Source organism: Typopeltis vanoorti, chromosome 5, assembly GCF_054136105.1.
Source record: "Typopeltis vanoorti isolate ZY-2024b chromosome 5, IOZ_Tvanoo_1.0, whole genome shotgun sequence".
NCBI classification, from domain to species: Eukaryota; Metazoa; Arthropoda; class Arachnida; order Uropygi; family Thelyphonidae; genus Typopeltis; species Typopeltis vanoorti.
Genome location: NC_143553.1, coordinates 139,768,753 through 139,792,130, shown reverse-complemented (window position 1 = coordinate 139,792,130; position 23,378 = coordinate 139,768,753). Strand labels below are relative to the sequence as shown.

General features: G+C 34.9%; 1 protein-coding gene across 3 annotated transcripts in view; it reads right to left on the bottom strand.

Moving 5' to 3' along the window:
• Window positions 1-17,985, bottom strand: part of LOC150106871 (33 kDa inner dynein arm light chain, axonemal-like) — a 70,285-nt gene extending 52,300 nt beyond the window's left edge. For 2 of the 3 annotated variants that reach the window (XM_090392782.1, XM_090392783.1), the window contains exon 1: window positions 17,862-17,985. In XM_090392782.1, coding sequence (XP_090248908.1) covers window positions 17,862-17,945 — 84 coding nt within the window. In that variant the 5' untranslated portion in view covers window positions 17,946-17,985. The remainder of the gene's footprint in view (window positions 1-17,861) is intronic. The other variant, XM_090392784.1, reaches the window with a different exon arrangement.
• Window positions 17,986-23,378: the final 5,393 nt, after the last annotated feature.

Sequence of the window (23,378 nt, the reverse complement as noted above, 5' to 3'; positions counted from 1 at the left end):
TTCTTCGAACCAACTTAAAAAGACGCGATTATTTCCAATCACGTCGCAGACGCAAACACAATATCACGGACTCCAATACAAGACAAACATTACGGTTCTCAAAGCAAATATAGACAAGGAAGCTCCTGAGAAACGTGTATCTTAACGGAGAAAGAATTGAGGAAGTCAGCAAATTCGAATAGCTGGGATCCATTATTAGTGTGAAGAACTGCTGTATAGAAGACGTCAGAAGAAGATTAGGAATGGCTAAAACAACAGTCAGAGACTAGTCTAAAATCTGGAAGAATAGATCTATCTCCAGTTGAGGATTCTGGATGAGACCTGGGACCTAAAGAAGTAGATAAGAAAAGGATAGCTGCTTTTGAAATGTGGTGTTTACAGAAGGCTGTTAAGGATATCATATACTGAAAAGTCACCAAATGGATGGATGCTAGACAAGATAATCGGCAGAACTTTAAGGCTTCTTAAAGCTATTGACAACAGAAAGCTGACTTTAGACACATTGAAAGGATGGAAGGAGGACTTCTCAAAACAGTAACAGAAGGTACAGTTCCTGGAAAAAGAGGAAGGGTAGATCTTCATGAGATGGGTGGATGGTGTGCCTGGAATGCCTGATCTTTATAGAGCTAATATCTCCAGAAAGGCATACGACAAGACCACTTGGCGAGGACCGGTGCGGAACATTACCAAGGAAAGGAGTCACCATATCGATATCTGATGATGCCTAATGAGTTGATGGATGAATATACCAACTCCACATTACTGTGGCAGATGATGAATCTACCACGGATAATGTCCTAAGGCAGGAGTCGGCAACCAGCGGCCCGCATGCAGCCCAAACGTGCATTCTTGGCGGTCCTCAAAAGGTTGATCATACTTATATGGCATGTGGCCCGTATGTCGAATTATTTAAATAATAAATTTTATAATGTGAATAATAAATGAAAAATAATTTTATACCTATACTTCGTGATATCGCCCATGCAACAAATCTTGTTGATTTTATGAAAATCGACAAGATCTGTTGATTTTCATAAAAATAGCATCGAAATGCAATTATGTTTGAACCTTTTTAATGTCGACATTGATGACGTACCAAACTAACTACAGATAGAAGTTTTGGAATTACAACATAATGAAACATTAAAGAACGCATTTTTCGTTAGAAAATATCCAAAAATTTTATCGATGCTTACAAAAAAATTTGAAGGATTTATCAGTTTCGCAAAAAAGACGATTCCATGCGATTATACTTACCGGCTACTGAATTAGAAACTTTTACTCAAGTATAAAGAGCTAATAAGCTTCATTTCGGCAATGAAGCTTATTAGCGCTTTATATAAAGAGCTAATAAGCTTCTATAAAGTATCGCCGATACTTTATAGTTTACTATATTCGGCAAGAAACTCTCTGATTCCGATCTTTGAGTTTCTTATTCGGTTTTAAAACTATGCGGGATTTAATATCCCCTTAATTTAAGTAGAAACTTTTATTTTATGTATAGGCTTGCGACTGCCAATAGCGATCCTTTTCAATTCCCTGCGCATAGTTCGGTCAGATATCGGTCGGGAACATCCTTCATTGAATGTTTCGGTCAATTGCTACACACAGGAAGTCCTGTTTGTCCGTACAAGCGTTCTCAGGCGACAGCGAACCCGTTCCTGATAGATTGTCTGAGGACCACATAAGCAATGTGAATTTGATTATTTTTCCACTGATTAAACACCAGGGGGGGGGTATCTCACCTTCTGAGAACCCAGTCAGCTCTCCTGTTTTCAAAATCGTGGCTCCAGCCCTTTATCGAACTCCGAAAGATCCTCTGTTTTTCCCATCGCAATCAACACTATTGGCAATTACTGACCAGCAGTAGCAGCAGCATCCTTAAATAGTTGTCTAGAACACGTGCTGACACATGTGGCCAAGTATTTTGCGCATGCTCTGTGCAAGTGACGTATATCTGCATAAAGGTTTCTAATTCAGTGGCCGGTATGTGTAGCTGGTCGTTAACTCATTCCCCACCCCACCACGCTCAAATGATTTCTGTTCTGTTATATCAGTACTATCCAACGTTGGTTAAGTCTTGTATTTCTGTCAGCAAATCATTCTTGTTGTATGTGTTTGATACTTCAGGGCACTTCCATTTCATCAAAAGATAGTGAAGCAATCCTTTCAATTCAGGGAACAAATCTAAGCCTGGAGGACTCATGCATCCATACTTTTCCATATGATTAGATACTTCAAGTGAAATTTGTGGCTTCGCATTGTCATGAAAAATGAGAAGTCTGCTCCCATTCATCAACATTTTGTATCAGAATTTTTGGATACAAAATGTCTTACAGAAACTTTCTATAAGTATGCCGTCACAGTCAATCATATCAGTATTCTGTCTGTCGCTACCTCTTCATCCTTGTCGTAATGTATTATCATCGTTAACTTAACCTTGATTTGTTGATGCCGACATTTTCTTTTTGGACGAGTTAAAGTTGGATGTATTCACTGCGAGGCCTAGAGCCTTTAGGTCTAGACCTCACAGTGAATCACATTAAAAATAATAAAGATACCAATAAATTTCACCCGCCAAAGGCTCTAGACCTACGGTACATTAGTACCGAGGGGATAGGCTAGAGTTCAGATAATTCACTTTTCCTACTCTAAAGACCACACATGGAGATTTTGAAATAAATGGAAAGGCGGTCACACGCACAGGGAGAAAATTGTCTACTACTTCAAAATATTTGCTTCACTTGTGAATTCACGTTTGGCACTGATCTTCGTTCATCCTACTCATCACGATCCATCATGTCATACGTAGCAGTCGAGGACCTGCCATTTCTTGCATTCTACCTACACAAAAGTCGTGCCCGCTTTGATACTGTGTTGCGCTTCACTGCACTATCTCCATAAACTTGATGTAAAGCTCTCTGAATTTTAGTTGTTGTTGTTTTTTTTTTACATGTAAGATTGCAATTTTGAAACTTGAATCAGATTATTCTTCCATTTTGAAGTCTAATTTCAATTAAAATGTCAGAAAATTGGAAACAATGACCTCATCTGCCCACGCATGCACAGTGTGCAGAACTTTTGAAATGACACTCTTGGAAATTACTGCTCTGATTTCTTGACGGAAGAATAATCGTTCATATCGTCCAAATTGTTCTAGATCGACTACTCTTCATCGGGCTGAGTACCCACCTGCACTAAACTGTTCTGACATTCTGCAAGACCTTCCTCGCATGAAATTCGGTAGAAGTATTGCTAGCATTCCTAGCAAGCACTAAAGGAGTTCCTTGGCTAGCAGCCGATAGCAAGGACAATGAGTCTGTTTATTGATTTCGCTGAGGATCGCAAGAATTAGAAAGAAACTGATAGTATTTGATTTTAGAATGAAGCTTGAACACAAAGCACATGAAACAAGATGACTAGCTCAGCGAAGGAAGGATTTAAAATCAAATTATGAGAGGAAGTTAGACAAGTAATTTAAACGAAATCTCAAACGTTCTTTCGCTATATGACAATAAAAAGCATTATAATTATGGAAAGATATCATCAATAAATGAGGATGGAATGAAGGCGACAGATTCTGAAGAAATTTTTTTAATTACTGATTGATCATTTTGCGAGGGGGGGGGAATACATCCAGGAAGATAACGCAGTGAATGAAGGGTCCAATGTTAGATGACAGGTAGATGAAATGGATGTGATAAGATCACAAAATCTCAATAAGAATATGACCATGCGATTAAATGCGATATCTGAATGTGCAAGAGAATTGTCAATGCCTTTGACCAGGCTATTTAAGTCTCGACATAGTAGGTTCCAAAAGAGAGTGAAAGGAGGCAATGGCGTAACTAGTTAATGTGCCACCAGAAGCAGGCCTTATATATCCCCAATACTAACAGTTATTTTCACATATATACACGTTTTACCGGAGAATATTTATCAAATATTTCAGTTATTGAGGATTGATTCACAGTACAAAAAGATGATAAAAATCGATTCTTAGTTTTTCTGTCCTCTGAACTGAAGGCAGCAAATGAGAAAAAATCGAATAAAATTTTTTTGGAGCCACTGTTTAACCGCTCTCTGGATTGTGGCGTAGGGTACTATCTCCACAGTTTCCTTCCTAGGATTAGGATGAATCAAAGAGGTAGTACATTAGTACCCCTCCGAATAAAAAAATTAGAATAATCAAAGAAAATATGTTGAATGATTTGCAATTCTAATTTATTGCGTAGAAAATAATTATTACCAAATATGAATTAGCATCATCTAAATCTAAGTCACTGTAGATTATATAATTACGTAAACACATAAAAATGTAATATAAATTATAAGGAAACTGTTATTTGAAAACATTGACAAAATTAGAATAATTTTTAACGTGGTTTTCAAAATATTAGAATATTCCAAATTTTTCCAACTGGTTTTGAGGAGAACAGAGATATAGTATATATATTTCAGTAGCTGCGGGATTGACTCGTGTGTGAGGAATCGTTTGTGCGTGGATTTCAGTTAATCATTTGCTAAACATGGATCGAAAGAGTGACATATCGGAAGCTAACAAGTTTCCTATGGTGTTTCTACACAATGAAGGCCAAACCGAACAGTTTATAGCTAAGGAATTGAAGTGTTCTCAAGCAAGCGTAAGTAGAGTATTGAGACAGTATTCTAATAACCAGAATTTTCAAAATAATCGCTGCAATAGCGGTCGAAAGGTAATATACATCAAGAGGTGAGAAGAGATTGAAGAATATCGTGAAGAAAACCGAAAACAGGAGATGGAAAGAACTAGGTGAGAATGTGTTTAAATCCCCGACGTTGAGACGACTCCACAAACTGGGTTTTAAATCGCGTGTACCTAAGACGAAGCCGCTTACGACTTCCAAGCAAAAGGCAGCTAAAACGCAATGGTGTAAGCAAAAACTGTTGTGGGGTCAAGAGGAATGGGAAAAGGTACTTTTTAGCGATGAAAGTATGTTTTGTGTGTCCCAGTCGTCAAGGGATATGTGTTTGGCGTCTTAAACAAGAAGCATTTGATAAAGAATGCATGAAACGTTCGTTGAAATTTGCAACTTCTGTCATGATATTGGTTTGTATGACCGCAGAGGGTCCAGGTAGTCGATTCCAAATTGTACCAAGAAATTCTTAAGCACTTTATGTTACCAGCATCGGAAGATTTATGTGATGGTGATTTCCTCTTTCAGCAAGATTCATCTATTTGTCACACTTCCAAGACCGCTACTAAATGGCTAAAAGAAAGGCAAATCAATGTAATTCCCTGGCTGGCAAACTCACCAGATTTAAACCCCATTGAGAATTTGTGAGGAATTATGAAGAAACGTCTTCAAAAAGTTGTCCCAAGAGACAAAAATTAACTTATTTCTGGTCTGCAAACCATATGGCATGTTTTGATTTAAAAAAAAAAAAAAAGCCTGTGAACCACTAGTATATAATATGCTCACCGTTTACGAACGGTCATAAAAGCTAAGGGGGAAAGGTACAAAAGAAGGTAAACGGAACAAAGTACTAATTATCATGTTGCTTCCCTTTGACTGTAATTTTTGTGCATTTATTTTCGCATTATTCTAATATTTGGAATTATTAGAATTAATTCTGTTAAAAATTATTCTAATTTTGTGAATGTTTTCAGATAACAGTTTTTTCATAATTTATATTACTTTTTTATGTTTACATGGTTATATAATCTACAAAGTACGTACATTTAGATGATGCTAATTCATATTTGGTGATAATTATTTTCTATGTAATAAATTAAAATTGCAAATCACTCAACACATTTTCTTTGATTATTCTAATTTTTTGATTCGAAGATGTACTAATGTACTACCTCCTTGATTCATCCTGATCCTTCATAGGATCAGGATGAATTAAGGAGGTACTATATGGTTTAGTATATTTTAGATCTGTAAATATTTTAATAACTTTTCTCTATTAATTTTATCAAATGATTTTTCATAATAAATTGTGTGTTTCGTTTTGAAATTCTGTTCGCTCTTCAATTAATATCTTTAGAGTGAAAATTGAGTCAATGCAAGAGCGGCCTTTTTTGAATCCATTCTGTTATTTTAGGTTCTCTACAATATTGTTTAGTTTTTCTTTTAATATTCCTGCATTTAGCAGGCTAATTCTCTTATCATTATTGCAAGTAATCTTTATTTCATTTTTTATAACTTGGGATAACTAGTGCTTTTTTTCAATATTTTTGATTTTTTTCAGAAATCCTGACTATGTTAAAGAATTTCAGAAGTCTTTCACTTCATTTTTTACAGTGCATGCTTTTATTTTGTTTTCTCCTGGTGTTTTCCTATTTTGCATCTTATTTATTGTACTTTTTTGGTTCTTACATCGTAATATTTTCTGTTAGATTATTATTTAATGTATAAATTGTACTTCTTCAGTCCAGAGATTTTGAAAATAAGTTATGCATTTTTCTAAATTTATTGTTTGCATCTTTACCTTTAATTTCTTTGTTCACGTATTTTACTATTTTTATAGGTTTACGGCTTGATTATATTATATCCTTTTCTAGTTCAGTTACAAAATTCTTCCATCACTTATGCTTTTTCCTTCGCGTTTTACAATTGCACTGTTTCTTTTGTACTATATTTTTGCTTCTATTGTCATCGAATTGAGCCATTTCAGTAAATCTCTTTTTTTTTTTCTGGTTGTTTGCTAATAATACCAAATAAGAGAGCGCAACAGTAAATAAGTGATATGGTGATTCTGAAGGGTGATCTAATAAACTAATATTATGGGAAAAGGATAATGGTCATCAGTTTAATATGGCAACGTCTAGGCACTTGCACTTTTGGCTGAAAAGATTACACGCTATGCTCGGACTGCACCATTAGAAATTAATAAGCTATGGATCTCGGAAGTGACATTGGGCAGGGAGTTGAAGTTCGGAGGATATATTACAGAAATGAAGAAAAATAACACAGAGGATGCTGAAAACACGCTGCTCAGTGGTGATAAGGTCTTGGTAGTTCCACACTAGACTACTGTGCTCGAATTTAGTAGCCCGGATTTCTTTTTGATGAGGAATTGGTTGAGAATAATCGGAAGCGGGAGCTAAGATGAGGTCAGGCCTATGGAATAGATCACGATCACGATAAACTAACGCTCAGATCACGATAAACTGACGATTCGTGGGTTACAAATTGATCGATAGACAACGAAGAAAGGGAAGGGATATGATAGATGCAAGGAAAATGTTTCACTATATATTTGGAGAATAGTTTTCTTTTATTTTTTTTTTATTATCGCACAGTATTATTACACCAGATCATAGAGAATTCATATATTTTATATAGCACCTTTTCTGGGTTGTTATAAAGTTCAGATATGGAAATATTCATGCAATTTAGTAAATGCATTGGCGATGCTTCCTCGATGTTACAGATTTTGCAGATGGGGAAGACTTTTATGCCATTGCTAAACCTAATTGGTCTTGTGTGGCCGGTCTTGAGGCGAGAGATCATGGTAGTGACACAGCGATTAAACTTGGAGTTGATGGTTTTTCTGCTTAATACCAGTGGTGAGTCATGTCCTGGAGAATCGTTCTTTTTATGTTTTCTTTTTAGTGGTTTTAAAAAGATAGAAATCTGTGGTATCACTTGATATTGCAGCCATTTTTTGCTACTTCATCTGCAGTTTCATTTCTCTTTAATCCCACATGGGATGGTATTCATTGGAAAATTATTTCGGAATCCTTATGTAGTTTGTTTATGTTTTTTTGCTATGTCTCTAAGTATTTCATGATGGCTAGTGTAGCAGTTCTTAAAAGCTTGAAGAGCTGCTAAGGAATCTGTGAAAAATATAAATTCCTTATCCAAATGTTGCAGTGCTGCTGTGTTAATGGTGATTAGCCTAGTGGTTATGCCTGAGTTCGATTCTCGTCGCCGACGTGAGGAGCTTAAGGATCTTTCTCAGACATAGCCAAGTTAGCCGGTTTTGGGCATGGACAGCAGAGTTTTTCTCCCTAGTTTAGATGGGGTTTTTCCTCCCTCAACCAGACAAACCGGCCCCGTGAACACACGGGGCCGGTTTGTCTGGTTGAGGGAATACTTAAGACCCAGCCATAGGCCTGATTCATCAGCTATGCCGGTCCCGAGTCCGGATAAAATTTGGAGGGATTGAGATGGTGCCGTACTTTCCAAATAAAAGGGGCCTCACGGCCATTATATCACCATAAGAATAAAATTCTGCATGGTATGAGTTGCATTCAATACTGTCAGTATTTAGTTCTATATTTTGAGAGCTAGATAAGAAGGCCACTCCTAGAATTGCCATTGGATTTTTTGGATTTTTGGAGCCATCTGTGTAGATCTTTATTGAGTCAGGTCCATATTCTATTATCTTTGAAAAAGCTAATGATCTCAAGATTTCAGGGTTTTCTAGGCTTTTTTCCTCATGTTTCCCTATTTCAAAATTGATAACTAATATTTTTCCAGTCTTGATTTGGAGGAAATGCTGGGTAGTTGGCTATTTTATTTGGACAATCCAAGGGAATTTTATTTTCCATGATTTCATGCATTGTTGATTTTTTTCTTTATTCTGTTTGTTGGTTGCCAATTTTTAAAAATTTCACTTGTTCTATGATGTGCAAGATTTGCCCTTTTTCTACAAATTTAGTAAGATTTTCTTGCCACCTAATTTTTAAAGGAACAAGGTTGAATTTGAATTCTGCTATTTTCCGCGGAGTTGTATTCCTTAGTCCACATATGATTCTAGCTGCATTTTTCTGAATTTTTATAAGCTTGTCTAAACTGGTTTGTGATATTTACATCCAGCTAGGTGGAGTATATTCCATTATGGGTTGAATAATAGAGGTGTATGTGACTTCGCGATCCGATTCTTCGCATGCAACTACAAACAGAAGAAAAAAAAAAAAAAAAAAAACAATAATAATAATAATAATAAAAAAATCAGCTACGCCTTTCTATTCCCGTATACGGGGAGTAGGCAAGGCCATTTAGCCCTATCTAACTTTTGGAGACTGAGTGGGCAGTTCAATCTCCACTGGTACCAATCAGAGATAGATGGCCCAAGGCTATCACTAATTAAGCGGTACTCAGTGAAGAGAGACGGCTCAAATGTGCCGCCATCTCGTGGTCCCTAACAATATATTTAATGTCTGAAATAATGTGGGTTCTACGGTCGATTTTCTTGAGTTTACAGGACGAAAAACCCGAGTTTCCGGGAGGAAAAACCTGCTTGCCCGTGCCAGAGATCGACTAACTCGGGAACCGGTCGAAAAAAGGCTTAGAAAAAATTTCCTCTAGTCGCCGACTAGACTCGAAACCAAGCCTTCCTTAGTGCGGCCAAGCGCCGTGGTTGGCAAACGCCACATCCACTGAGCTACACATATCTGATGATGATGATGATGATGATGATGATGATGATGATGATGATGATGATGATGATGATGATGATGATGATGATGATGATGATGATGATGATGATTTGTTATACGATATGTGTCTCTGTTGTTTCGATAGGTGATGTTGAATTCCTTGTTAATGTCATGTAGTGTTTCAGGTTTTTGATGCTCAGAATTCTGTGTATCGCCATGTGCTTGTCGGATATTGATTGTTGTGTGTAAGGTGTCCAGATTTTCCTTTACACAGGAAAATCGTGTCCAGGTTGACATGATTTTCCTGTGTAGTGTTTCTAATTTTGTTAGGTGGCTGTTTGATGTATTTGCATAGACTGTTATTCCGTATCTGAGTAGGGATTTGCAGATACCGTGATATAGGAGTTTTTTTATGTTGGGTGGAATAATGGCTTTAACTTGGAAGAGTTTTGCTGCGATGATCCGGAGTTTGATGTATAGGTATGCTATATGTTTTGTCCATTTAAGGTGAGAATCTATATAGAGACCGAGATATTTTGCGTGTGTTACAGGTTTGATTTCGGAACATTGGCAGGTATTTTTGTTGTTAATGCAGCGGTATGTGTGACAATGTATCGATAGTGATGCGGGGCGTATGATTCTTGGGTTGTGTATTATCAACATCTGTGTTTTGGCGCCGTTGATTAGAATTGCGTTTTGGTGGAAGTATGTTGTGATTTCATTTAGGTCTTGTTGTGCTTTGCGGAGAGAGCAGTGTTAAAGTCTGTGTGGATTGTTAGTAGTGCAGGGTCATCTGCGTATTGAAATATTTGACTTCTTATGGATATGTTATGAACATCGTTAATGTATATGTTGAATAGAGTGGGTGATAATATGGCACCTTGATGTACACCGTGGTTTACTTGTATACTCCGACTGTGACATGTACTTATTTTTGTTACTTGTGTTCTGTTTGAGAGGTAGTTCTTGAACTATGTATGCAGTGTTCCTCTTATACCTATTGAGTATAGTTTGGTGAGTAGTATGTCATGTTCAAGTGTGTCAAATGCTTTGGTTAGGTCCAGCAGTATAAGGACGGCGTACTTGTTTTTGTCGAGAAAAACAAGTACGCCGACATCGCCAACACAAGTTTATTGTGTCGGCGATGTCTTCTAATAAAGTAATGGTGCTTTTTGTTTTCTGAAAGCCGTATTGGTTTTGTGAGATGATGTTGTACTTCTGTAAATAGGTCTGTAGTCTGGTGTGTGTTATTTTTTCTAGAATTTTTGAGATGACTGGCAGTGTAGCTATTGGTCTGTAGTTCTGAGTATCGTTTCTTTTGCCGTGTTTGTATATTGGCGTAATTACTGCAGTTTTTAGTTGTTGTGGAATAATGTCTGTGTCGAATATTATGTTCACGAGTTTCAAATGTATTGGATTTATTTGTTCAAAGTGTGTTATAAAGTCTGTGAGTCTTATTTTGTCTATTCCTGGAGTGGTCTTTGGTTTTAGTTGTAGGATTGCTTCTTTCAGTTCCTGTTTTGTTATGGGTGGAAAATGCATCGTTTATTGTTGACTTTGTGTCGGTAGTTTTTTGTTGATCGTTGGTAGTTTGTCTTTTTTGAGTTGTGCGATGTTGTTTGTGAAAGCATGGTTGAATGAGTCTGCTAGTTCCTCTTGGTTTGTGTCTTGACCGAAGCTTTTTGCAATAAAATCTTGTGCTGAAGTTTTCTTTTTTAGGGTTACTAATTCGTTGAGCGTAGCCCATGTTTGCCTACTGTTGTTATATTCCATGAATTTTTGGAAGTAGTAATGTCTTTTTGCCCTACAAATTTTTGATGTTAGTTTATTTCTTGTGTTTTTGTATAAGGTTTGTAAATGTGTGTTACTGGGTGACTTTTTAAGTTTTTTCCATAGATTTTCTTTTACAGTAATAGTATTTAGTATGTCGTCATTTATCCATGGATTGCTGTCTGTTTGTCGCCTCGTTTGTAGGTTTTGTTGCTTTTTTGTATATTTCTGTGAACTTTATTTGAAAATTCTCGTATAATGTTATAGGATCGTTTATTTTAAGTAGGGAATTCCAGTTTGTATTTTTTACTTGGTTATCGACAATGCTCTTTAGTATGACCGAGTTTTGTCGACTTTTGTGGTGGTGGGAGGGGGGGGGGGGTAGGAAACGTCATAAAACGAAGTTGAGACAAAGTAGTGATCGGCAATTTTTACGTTAATTACTGATGATGTACATGTATGGATGGGAGCCCGTATGTTGATATGATCAATGCATGATTGTGTTAGTGAGTTATTGAGTATTTCTTCTCTTGTTGGAGAGTTAATGGTAGGGTTTATGTTGTACTGACTTAGTATATCAAGATATGTGTTAGTGGTTGAGGAAGCGTGGTCAAGAGTATTTATGTTAATATTAATTTAGGATGAGCCTGTGTGTTGTACGCGGTTCGATGTCGCTTAGCCATGTTTCTAACTCGTGAAGAAAACTGAGTGGATTATTATCTGGGGGTCTGTATATTGTGTTTATTGTGTATTTGATACTATTGTGACTATTTGTGATTTCCAAAATTAGTGTTTCCGCATGTTCGAAGTGAGTGTTTTTCTGTCACATTGTATTTTTCTTTGATAAATGCGACAATGCCACCTCCTCTTTTATTTGGTCTACATAAGTTGTAGGTTTGATAATTATTTATGTTGTATGCGTAAATTTCTGTGTCGTTTATTGCAACTTCGGTCAGTATTAGCGCATCTATGTTTATCATGGTATAATTGAGCTGTGTTATCAATGTAAGCCAGTGTTTTTTTATTCTCCTTATGTTTGTGTGTATGATAGTGAAGTTAGTGTTGGTGGAAATGTTGTCTGACCATTTCTTCAAAGTGTCAAAGACCTTGAAGTTTATGTTGTCTGACTGGATATGTTCGCCTATGTTTGAGATCTCCATTATATAGTTTTTAAATGAGTTCTAATCTTATTCTTAAGGATGTGAAAAGTTAGTGTTTTATATTGGTAGGCTGTGTAAGTCGGATTCACTTGTAATTATGTCTACTAGAGTGTTTTCATTCTTTCTCAAAAATATCTGGGAATTCTTTGTCCACAGGAACTTGTAGTTTTTCTCTGTTTTTGTCTTCCTTGCTTGGTATAGAAGATTTTTGAAGTATGGAGTCCAGTGTTCCGTTATATAGATTGGTGTTGGGAGTATCTTATCAGTTAGGATCGTTGTTGTCGGCCTTGTTTTCTTGCTTGCTGTAAGAATGGAGTCTCTCAGATTTCTGTTAGTAAAACGAGCGATGATTGGTGGCGGTCTCTCTTTATTTCTGTGTGGGCCTCGGTTGATATAGGTGATATCTGTGGTTGCGATTTCAATTCCAATTTTGCTGCCGATCAGTTGCATTATGTTGCTTAAGTCTTCTGTATTTTCTTTCGTTATTCCCTCAATTTGAAGTTCTTCTTTTCTTTCTTTTTGTAGCATGTGTTCCATTTGACACTTGAGTATATTTACTTCTTTCCGCAATTCTTGATTTCGCGTAGGAGTGTATCTTGCGTTTCTATCGCTATCGTTAATTTCGTCTTTATTTCTCGCACGGTTACTAACATTTCTTCAGAGGTCTCGTTATTGAACTGTATGTAATGTTCATACTCCTCGAATTTTTTGTTAATTTGTTCCATGTGTGCATTTAATAAGTCTTTCACCAAGAGTTTAAATGAATCAAATATCTGTAATTTTAGGATCTGGAAGCGGCTTACTTTGATGTGCGTCGTTACTTTTCTTTGGTGTCTGGTCTTTGTTCTTCGTTTTCTCACGGCACTGTTGACATCGCCATTCGGTCCGTTTCACAGCTACTTTTGCTTTCCACGTGCTTTCTGAGATTCCTAAACAGTGGAAGTGTTTTTTTTTGTTACATCCGGAACAATGCTGCCCGTCACCTTCATCACTTAGTGGCTTATTGCATTTGTTACAGCTCATTTTGCTTGAACTTCGCTGTCTCGGTGACCTTTAGCCTTTCTTCCCGTTAGCGACTATAGTGCGACTTTTAAAATGGCGACGTCCTTTGTTCTTCGTTGGCTGGTGACTGCAGTACACTCTATGAACTTCCAACACTGAAAATTTGAATCTTACTTACCCGATTTTGGTAATTTGAACGTCCCTGTCAGCGTGACTAGTAGAATTAAATAGTAGCACTTTCAAGTTGGAAACATGAGTTAAATAACACTTTAAACCTATAAAATCAGGAGCAGCAATACAGCGTACGTGCATCCGTCTGCCTACACAGCCCCCTCTGTATATAATAATAATAATAATTATTATTATATACAGAGAATTATTTCTCTGTATATAATAATAATTTTTTAATATATCCATATTGTATTTTAATATATCCACATCCAGATCCTAAAATTACAGATATTTGATTCATTTAAACTCTTGGTGAAAGACTTATTAAATGCACACATGGAACAAATTAACAAAAAATTCGAGGAGTATGAACATTACATACAGTTCAATAACGAGACCTCTGAAGAAATGTTAGTAACCGTGCGAGAAATTATATACAGAGAATTATTAATAATAATAATAATAATTATTATTATTATTATTATATATATATATTTTTTTTTTTAATGATTGCTAAAATATTTGCATATTGCTATAATAATAATAATAATAATAATAATAATAATAATAATAATAATAATAATAATAATAATAATAATAATAATAATAATAATAATAATAATAATAATAATAATAATAATAATAATAATAATAATAATAATAATAATAATAATAATAATAATAATAATAATAATAATAATAATAATAATAATAATAATAATAATAATAATAATAATAATAATAATAATAATAATAATAATAATAATAATAATAATAATAATAATAATAATAATAATAATAATAATAATAATAATAATAATAATAATAATAATAATAATAATAATAATAATAATAATAATAATAATAATAATAATAATAATAATAATAATAATAATAATAATAATAATAATAATAATAATAATAATAATAATAATAATAATAATAATAATAATAATAATAATAATAATAATAATAATAATAATAATAATATATGGAAAATCGGCCCAGCAAACACTCTTTACTGAACACAGTTCGTATTTTCAGCCAGGACATCAAAATGGAAATTGGTTTAGATAAATGCGCAATTTTATCTATTAAACGAGGAAAAATTAATGATACTAGCCATTTTAATTTTGACCAAGAAAGATATATAAAAGCAATTTCAACTGACGAATACTATAAATACCTAGGAATATTACAAGCCGGTGACATTCTCCACTCGAAAGTTAAACAACAGGCAGCAGCAGAATACACCAAAAGGGTTCGAAATATTCTGAAAACAAAACTAGATGGATAAACACAATTAGAGCAATGAATTCTTGGGCTATACCAGTGATCCGATACACAGCTGGCATAATAGATCGGACAAAAGAAGACCAGGACAAACTGGACCGTAAAACTAGAAAACTAATGACTATGCATCATGCATTACATCCACGAAGTGATGTTGACCGGTTGTACCTACCAAGGAGAATAGGTGGACGGAGTCTGCTGCAAGTGAGATAGACTGTGGAAGAAGAATAAATTAGCTTGCAAAGTTACATCGACAATAACTGTGAGCCAATGCTTCAAGCAATTACACAAGGGGGACCTTATAAAATCAACTGGAAACAAATCCGATTACAAAAAAGGAACAGCAAAATAACCGATGTGTGCGCTGGAAAAATAAACCTTTGCATGGCCAATTTCTTCGAGATACTGAGGACAAAATTGACGTAAACAAGACGTGGCAATGGCTACAATATGGATATATTAAAAAAAATAAACACAAGTATTTATTCTAGCAGCTCAAGAACAGGCATTACAAACTAATGCAATGAAAGCAAATGACCTACAAAAAAAAAAACAGCATTACTTGGAACAGTCCATATTTGAACGTTAAAAATAACAGTAAATGCAGATTATGCGATCAGAAAGATGAGACTGTAGAACATCTAATCAGTGCATGCAGCAAGATAGCTCAAACTGACTATAAATACCGCCATGATTAAGTGGTTAAAATAATTGATTGGCATGTATGCAAAAAATATGGCTTTCCTACATCTGATAACTGGTGGCAGCATAAAATAGAGACACTATTGGAAAACGAAACAGCAAAAATTCTCTGGGACTTTCGAATACAAACTGATCGGCATTTGGAACACAACAGACCTGACATCACAATTATCGAACATCGACAGGTTTGGATTATCGACATTGCAGTACCCAGTGAACATTAGCAACAAAGAACTGGAAAAAATGATTAAATATCAAGATCTGGCAATCGAAGATGGCAGGCTGTGGCTTAAACACACTAAAGTTATCCCAATAGTTATTGGTGCAATTTCACTCTCGAACTATTTATAGCAATTAAATATCAACGAAGTGGTTCCATATGACCTCCAAAAAAAAAAAAAAAAAAACAGCATTACTTAGAACAGTCCATATTTTACGACGCTACCTAACAGACTATTCTTAGATTCTTGGGTAGAATCTGAATTGTTCTGTATCAACAGTCAAATTGTTGTTTAAATAATATTTGTTGTTTATATAATGTTGTTTAAATCTTGTTTTGACTGTGTATCAATTATGTGAATAAATAATAACCTAAACATGAGCAATTAAAATAAGCCAAAATACATATACATATTTTGATACATGTAGAAAATATTATACTTTGAAATTACATTTGCATCATTATTATTCGGTCTTGTTTAATATTCGATGTTGTTTAAATAATATTTGTTGTTTATATAATGTTGTTTAAATCTTGTTTTGACTGTGTATCAATTATGTGAATAAATAATAACCTAAACATGAGTAATTAAAGTAAGCCAAAATACATATACATATTTTGATACTGATGTAGAAAATATTATACTTTGGAATTACATTTGCATCATTATTATTCGGTCTTGTATAGAGTTTACGCACTTCTCACTGGACGCACGGAGTATATTCTAAAATATCACAATTCCACATCTCAAACTAATTCACAGCAGTCTCGCAGACATTCACCACATTTCTTTGGCAATGAATTCCATTCAACAGTCAAACTAAATTTTCTTGTTTACAATATCAGTTTGCATTACATAACTCAGAAATTTATAATGCCTCATTTATAAAATCCTATCTCTGGATTCTCTACCAAGCTCGAGAATGCACTCTGAATTGTTCCTCATAACAGTTAACATTACACAACATACGCGTCTCTGACTTCTGACGAAGAACAACTAGAACTGATCTAGACCTAAAACAGGACCTTAAGACAAGACTAAAATGAGCTTCCTTGATAATAAAAATTCATCGTTTTAAAGATACGCCACAAATGGCTGCCTCTCAAATAAAGGAAAAAAAAAAAAAAGATATGCATTTTTGAGAAGCAGCAGCCAAGTAGTTTTTGCCTATCGACCAGCACCAGCCCTGCATATAAACGTTTAGTGTTGACCACTGGAAGCGGAAACAAGGAATGACATCGACAGTTCCGAAGGATAATTTCATAGTGTTAACAGAATAAAATAATGTTGAGAGGACCTTCAAAAGGCATCGTGGACCGCGGGGATGAAATTTCCATTCGGGGAGATTGAATATTTTTTGATAACTTTTGTTAATGTTATCGTTGCTGTTATTTTTACTAGCAACTTCTCCAAACTCCCAATTTTCAAATTTCATGTACGCTTTCGGAACCGGTGCGTAACGCCTTTGCTGCACAGTCCCTGGCTGTTGGTAATTGGCATTTCGATTAATTACTAGATTAAATTTAAATGAATCTAAAATATCATTTTATTTAGTTTAGTAATTAATAAACTAAAATTAATTTAATAATTACATTTAAACGGCCATGGTCATATTTGAATGAACAAAACAGTACTATTCTAACTGTATACGACGTGTTGAGCTCTTTCGGGCCCCTTATCCAGAACTCTGGGTTTCGAAACATGTCAGTGGGCTTAACACGATAGTTAAGCCCACTGACATGCCACCGTTTTATTTGGCTACAAAATGTGTATGGGTCAGTTGGCCTGTTCCCGAGAAAAAAATTTAAAATTTCCAGAAGTTATACAACCCTGCCATTGGCTGAAATGAATTAAATCAGCTATCGAAAATTAGATTGTTAGATGTTCTACAACTTTTTACTGTTAGATTATAATGAAAGAAAAACAAATATACTTATTCATTATTTATAAAAGGACCTCATAAATGGGACCATTTATAAAAGAAATTAATCATTTATTCAGACTTTTTATTTCGTAAATGATTAAAACATAACAAGTTCAACAAAATGTACTCATATTGAATAATTGTGCTCAGTAACCCTACTTTGAGGTACGGTGCGATATCAATTTATTATTATTATTATTATTATTATCCTCCTCTTCGAAACTTATAGTGAACATTATTACCTGAGATACTGTTTCCTCATCTTCATCACTGATAACAAGAATGGGATTTTCATATTTTATTAGTGAACTAAATGCCAACTTCATTTTATAGTTAACCAACTCAAATAAAGCACTCTAACATTCGATAAATGCATACAGCAGTTGGCTTAATTAACGGTAGGGGATCAGAACTGATTTGATTTCTCTTTCTTCAGATAATTTTCTGGATAATGAGACATTTAAACAACTTTTATATAAAATATCGTACTTCATTATAATTTTACTTTTAATTAAAAATTCTTCCATTTATAAGTTCTCTAAAATTTCCGGAACTGTAAAGTACTTGCGAATTACCAATAATAATAATAATAATAATAATAATAATAATAATAAGTTCTTGGGAAACAGGAGAAGGAGACACATTACAAGATATGAAGACTAACCACATATTGCTGATGGGGAAAAAATTAAAGAAATAAATAATTTATTCCGATTTCTTTCATAATTAAAACATACGCGTTCGTTGACAAGTAGAAAAAAAAAAGGATATTTCGTTACGTAATTTTCAAAGCAATATGGAAATCTTAGAAAGAGTACATATGAGGTAAATGAACTTCAGGAGGAATTTATGTTACCAGGGTTCAATGAAGGAGTCGTTAGTGATTGGAAGGAAGTGTCGTGAATGCCAGGACAATGAATTTTTAATACGAGGATGGTCTGAAAAGTTCTCGGCCTCCATCATAGATGGCATTATCGGCAAGATTTCTTTTTCTAATTTGGTACATTTGTCATAAGCATCAGGGTGAAATTGGAAGTCATTCTATCAAGTAGCTTGTTTTATGCAGCTTTCTGAAACAGAAGCGTTATCTCTATTCCCTTGAAATGGATAAATTGAGTATCGTGCGGTTATAAAATTCTTTGTAAAAAAAGGTTTAACGCCAAAAGAAATTCATTCGAAGTTCATAAAAGTTTATGGGCACTCTTCCTCTTCGTTTTCGACAATTCAGAAATGGGCTACCGAGTTTAAACGTGGCCGTACCAGTTGAAGAGGATCCACGTAAAGGACGTCCAAAAAGTGTAACAATGCCAGAAATCATTGATCAGGTGCACGATATGGTACTGGATGACTGGTGAGTCAAAGTGAGTGAAATTGCTAAGACTATAGGCATTTCAAAAGAACGTGTAGAATTATATTTTGCATGAAGAATTGCAAATTAAAAAGCTTTGCGCAAGGTGGGTGCTGCGCTTGCTCACATCAGATCAAAAACGCACTCGCATGAAAATCACCGAAGTGCTTGGAGCGTTTTAACAAGAATAAAATTGATTTTGTGCGTCGATTTATTACTATGGATGAGACTTGGATTCACCACTACACACCAAAATCCAAACATCAGTCAAAACAGTGGACAGAAGCCAGTTGTTCGGCACCAAAGAAGACAAAGTCGGTTCCATCAGCAGAAAGGTCATGGCATTGGTGTTTTGGGATGCTAAAGGCATTTTATTTATTAATTATCTTGAAAAGGGGCAAAACAATAGCAGATTATTATTATTCCGATGTTTTAACCAGACCAGAAGAAAAAATTCATGAGAAAAGATTCGGCTTACAGAAGAAAACACCAACTTTCACCACGACGATGCACCCACCCACAAAAGTGTTTTAGCAATGGGAAAATTAAGGGACCTGCACTATGAATTGTTGGAATATCCACCCTATTCCACAGATTTGGCTCCCTCTGACTTCTTTCTCTTTCCGAAAGTAAAACTCTTTCTAGCTGGGTCAGCGTTTATCTTCAAATCAAGATGTGGTTGCAGCTGTAGAGCAGTATTTTGCAGATCTTACTGAGAACCGCTACAGGTACAGGATAATGGCGCTAGAGCATCGCCGGAATAAATATATTAGTCTTATGGGAGATTATGTTGAAAAAAATAAAAATAATTTGAAATTATAAATTCGTTTTTTCATTGTTAGGTCGAGAACTTTTCAGACCACCCTTGTATGCCATATGAGAGATAATGTGGCATTAAGGACGAACCTCTAGTGATGATTTTTTTTTAATTATATGGAGTGTATTGTAATAATAATAACAAAATAATAAAAATAGTAACTAATAATAATAATAACAGGAAATATAGTGCATTGGTTAGGGACCACGAGATTGTGGCAGTTGTCTGCCATAATCTTTTCATCAGATGCCGACAAAATCATGGATAATTTCGGCTGGCTATCTTTGATTGACTAAGGGTGGAGCTTTATTTGTTTGCCCTCATTCTCAAAATTCTAGATAGGACTAAAATGGCCTCGACTACTCCCTTTGGGGAATAAAAGGTGTTATTGGATTTTTAAAGGAGTTTGCAGATTTTTATTTAATAATGCAATAAAAATAATTAAAAAAATTCATGATATTTCGGACAGTAATCTATGCATTAAGTTAGAGCCCATAAGATGGCTGCAATTGTGTTGCCATACTCTCTTCACTGGATGCTGCTTAAATCATTGATCTTTTGGGCTGGCTATCTTTAACTGGCTAAAGGTGAAGATTGACTGCCCCTTATTCTTCAAATTTTAGATAGAATCTAAAATGGCCTTGACTACTCTCTTTGGGGATTAAAAGGTGTTATTGGAATTTTCTCTAATAATAAGAGGGAAAAAGAAAAACACCACCAGAAGTAAAGTATAATAATTATGCTGTCATAATAAATCAAAAATCACAAGGTTTATAGTTCTTTAATCTATAACACGTTGCCATAGAAAACACAATTATATGCTAGTAGAAAGCATTAAGTTTCATTTGTTTTCACACTTGTTTTAATTTATTTGGGGGAGGATGTAAATACTTAATAGTATGTAGCTTTTGCATATCTGAAATGTTGCCATTTTCAAAATATTTCATTGAAAATTTAAAACTGCAACTATCAGATAAGAGCAATTGTTATCATTAATAGTAGTTCTCTCCTGTGACTTAGCTTTGTCCCTGATGTCAGAAATGAAAATTTTAATTATCCTGAATTTTTTTCGTTTTCTTTATCAGTTCGGATACCGCAAGACCTTGTGCGTTTGTCCACTTTCCTTCTATACATCGATGACTTTCTCTCCCTAATAGGTCTATCAGGGAGAAGAAGTGAGGAGTATCCTGATGACAGGATACTCCATTCCTGTTCTCCATTTAATAAACCTTCCAGGGTTTAAATAATTCAACTTCAAGATCTTCCATAATCATTGTCTTAAACTCTGATCTCTTTGTTACTCTTCAGCAGGATGAGAATAACCTTGTGAACGTCGTCAAAAATAAGACGTGCATATGATTGGTGCAGTATTAACAAAAGATCGAGTGACTGGAAGATAAAAGCATAGCCGGCAATTGAATTGAAATGCTCTCTTCAACCAAATTCCATATGTGAAACTGCCATAACATTCACTATATATATATTTCTCAGTTTTAACACATTTACGAATTTTAACATGTGCGGTTGAATTTTAATGCTGCTTTGTGGCAGGCAAATTCACACATCTAATTAATAGCAACAGTTTTTAGCTAGATACTGTTTCTCGGTGCAACATATGGTTTTGCTCGAGTTTATACAGCATAGTTTCTGAACGACTCTAATTAATGTGATTCATTAATTAGAGTTTTTATCCCAGTTGTCTCTAATTGCAGTATTTGCTGAGAAATATATTACACAGACTGCTCATACCTTATTCACTGACATAATAAAAGTACTTGTTTTTTTTGCCTCTGCAGTATAGTGGCTGTTGGGAAGGGCATGTTGTTTACTGCTTCAAGCGAGTTACTACCACCCGATGTGAACGTATTTAAGCTTTTTTTCATGTGCGAGGTATATGCAAAACTTTCCAATTTCTTTTTTCGAAAAGTAAAATCACGGATCAGAGTTATATTCAAGTATATTTTAACTATGGATAAGTACATTGGTACTTTCTTTAAACGGAAAAATAGCTGATGCCAGTGACAATACAAAACGAGTTTGTAATGACAATTTGAGTAGTTTCTGAAGAGAAAGAGGTCTGTAACGAATCAACAGAAACACAGAATTCCCATTGTTGAAATGCAATATTAATATTCTGAATGAAAGAAAAGGTATGCTGACTTGCTGGACTCGATCGGTGGATTGCATTCCAAGATAAATACAATTGATTATTTTGTAGGAACATTTTTTGTGACTTTTCTTCCTTTATGGTAATTATGCCTACATCATTGTTATTATTCAACAATTGTTTAGTTTTAAATGTGTATATAAAGTTAATATCAACAGTCGCCTGATTACAAACGCATGATGAAAGGGGCGGGGAGTTTGGAGCTTCCCCAAATAGCATTCAAAGTTAAATATAACTGGTTATTTTGTATAGGGCCTTGGAACTTATTTAGAATTTAATCACTTATGTAGTCCAAAGGTTAAGAGGATAAATAGAGTAGGTGTGAAATGGATGAATCAAGAGATAAGGTATGCAATCTGGAAGAAGCACAAGATGAGGTTATAACTAGTTGCATGAGAAGTACATGGAAGGTGACTCGCTTGTTAACGGTAGCAAAAGTGCAGTATGAGCAGTAGTTAGCTAAAGCGGTAAAAAAATCCTAGGGAGTTTTTTTCGATATGTGGCCAGTAGAAGAAAGAATGATTATGGTAAGATGGGATTGATTGGTGAAAACCGAGGAATGATAACAGATGCAGAGAAGGCAGTTGGGATATTTAATGAGCAATTTATAAAGAAGGTATTTCATTCTTACGAATGTGACATCATGCAGAACATGAAAGCAGTGGGAAAGGAGGAAGAACTGTTAGTAAGTGAACAGAAGGTATATGAGAAATTGAATAGACTTAATGCTATTTCACCACCGGTTGTTAACTCTCTGTTGTTCCAGAGAGTTAACAGCTTTTGCATATCTTTACAACACGAGTCTTTCACTGGGTCAAGTTCCAAATAAGTGCAAACGGTAAAATTGCTCCAATTCATAAGGGAGGTGATAAGAGTAGGGCTATGAATTATAGACCAGTCTGTATCTGGAATTGTGGTTAAAGTGTTAGAGAAGTTAGTTAGGACCAAGATTCGGAAATACTCTTTAGTAGCCAGCATGGATTTACTAAAGGAAGATCGTTCTTTAGCAATCTGCTTACTTTCTATAATAAAATGACAAATACCAGGTGATCCAAAAGTAACAGAAAAAGTAAAAATTCAATAATTCAAAAAGTATAGACAGCAGCACGATGCAGTTTTAACAGAAATGTACAGAAAGACGGTTTTTTAATAATAAAAAATTTTATTGCTAGAATAGTTACAGTTGTCACCGACAGGTGGCGCTGTAACGGTCCCGGAGCTGCTGCCTGTCGCTATTTAAACAGATCCGGAAATTGTGGAAACCCCTTTGCATCAGCCAAAGGTGACAGCATTGTGCAGGTTCACTGCATCATTCATTATAGGCCCCTTTTTCTTTGATGAAAGTCCACAGCGGTACATTTCAAACTTTTCTGTCACACACGAGCGTTATGCAGTGCTTTTAAGAGACAGCATCATTCCCTCCTTGC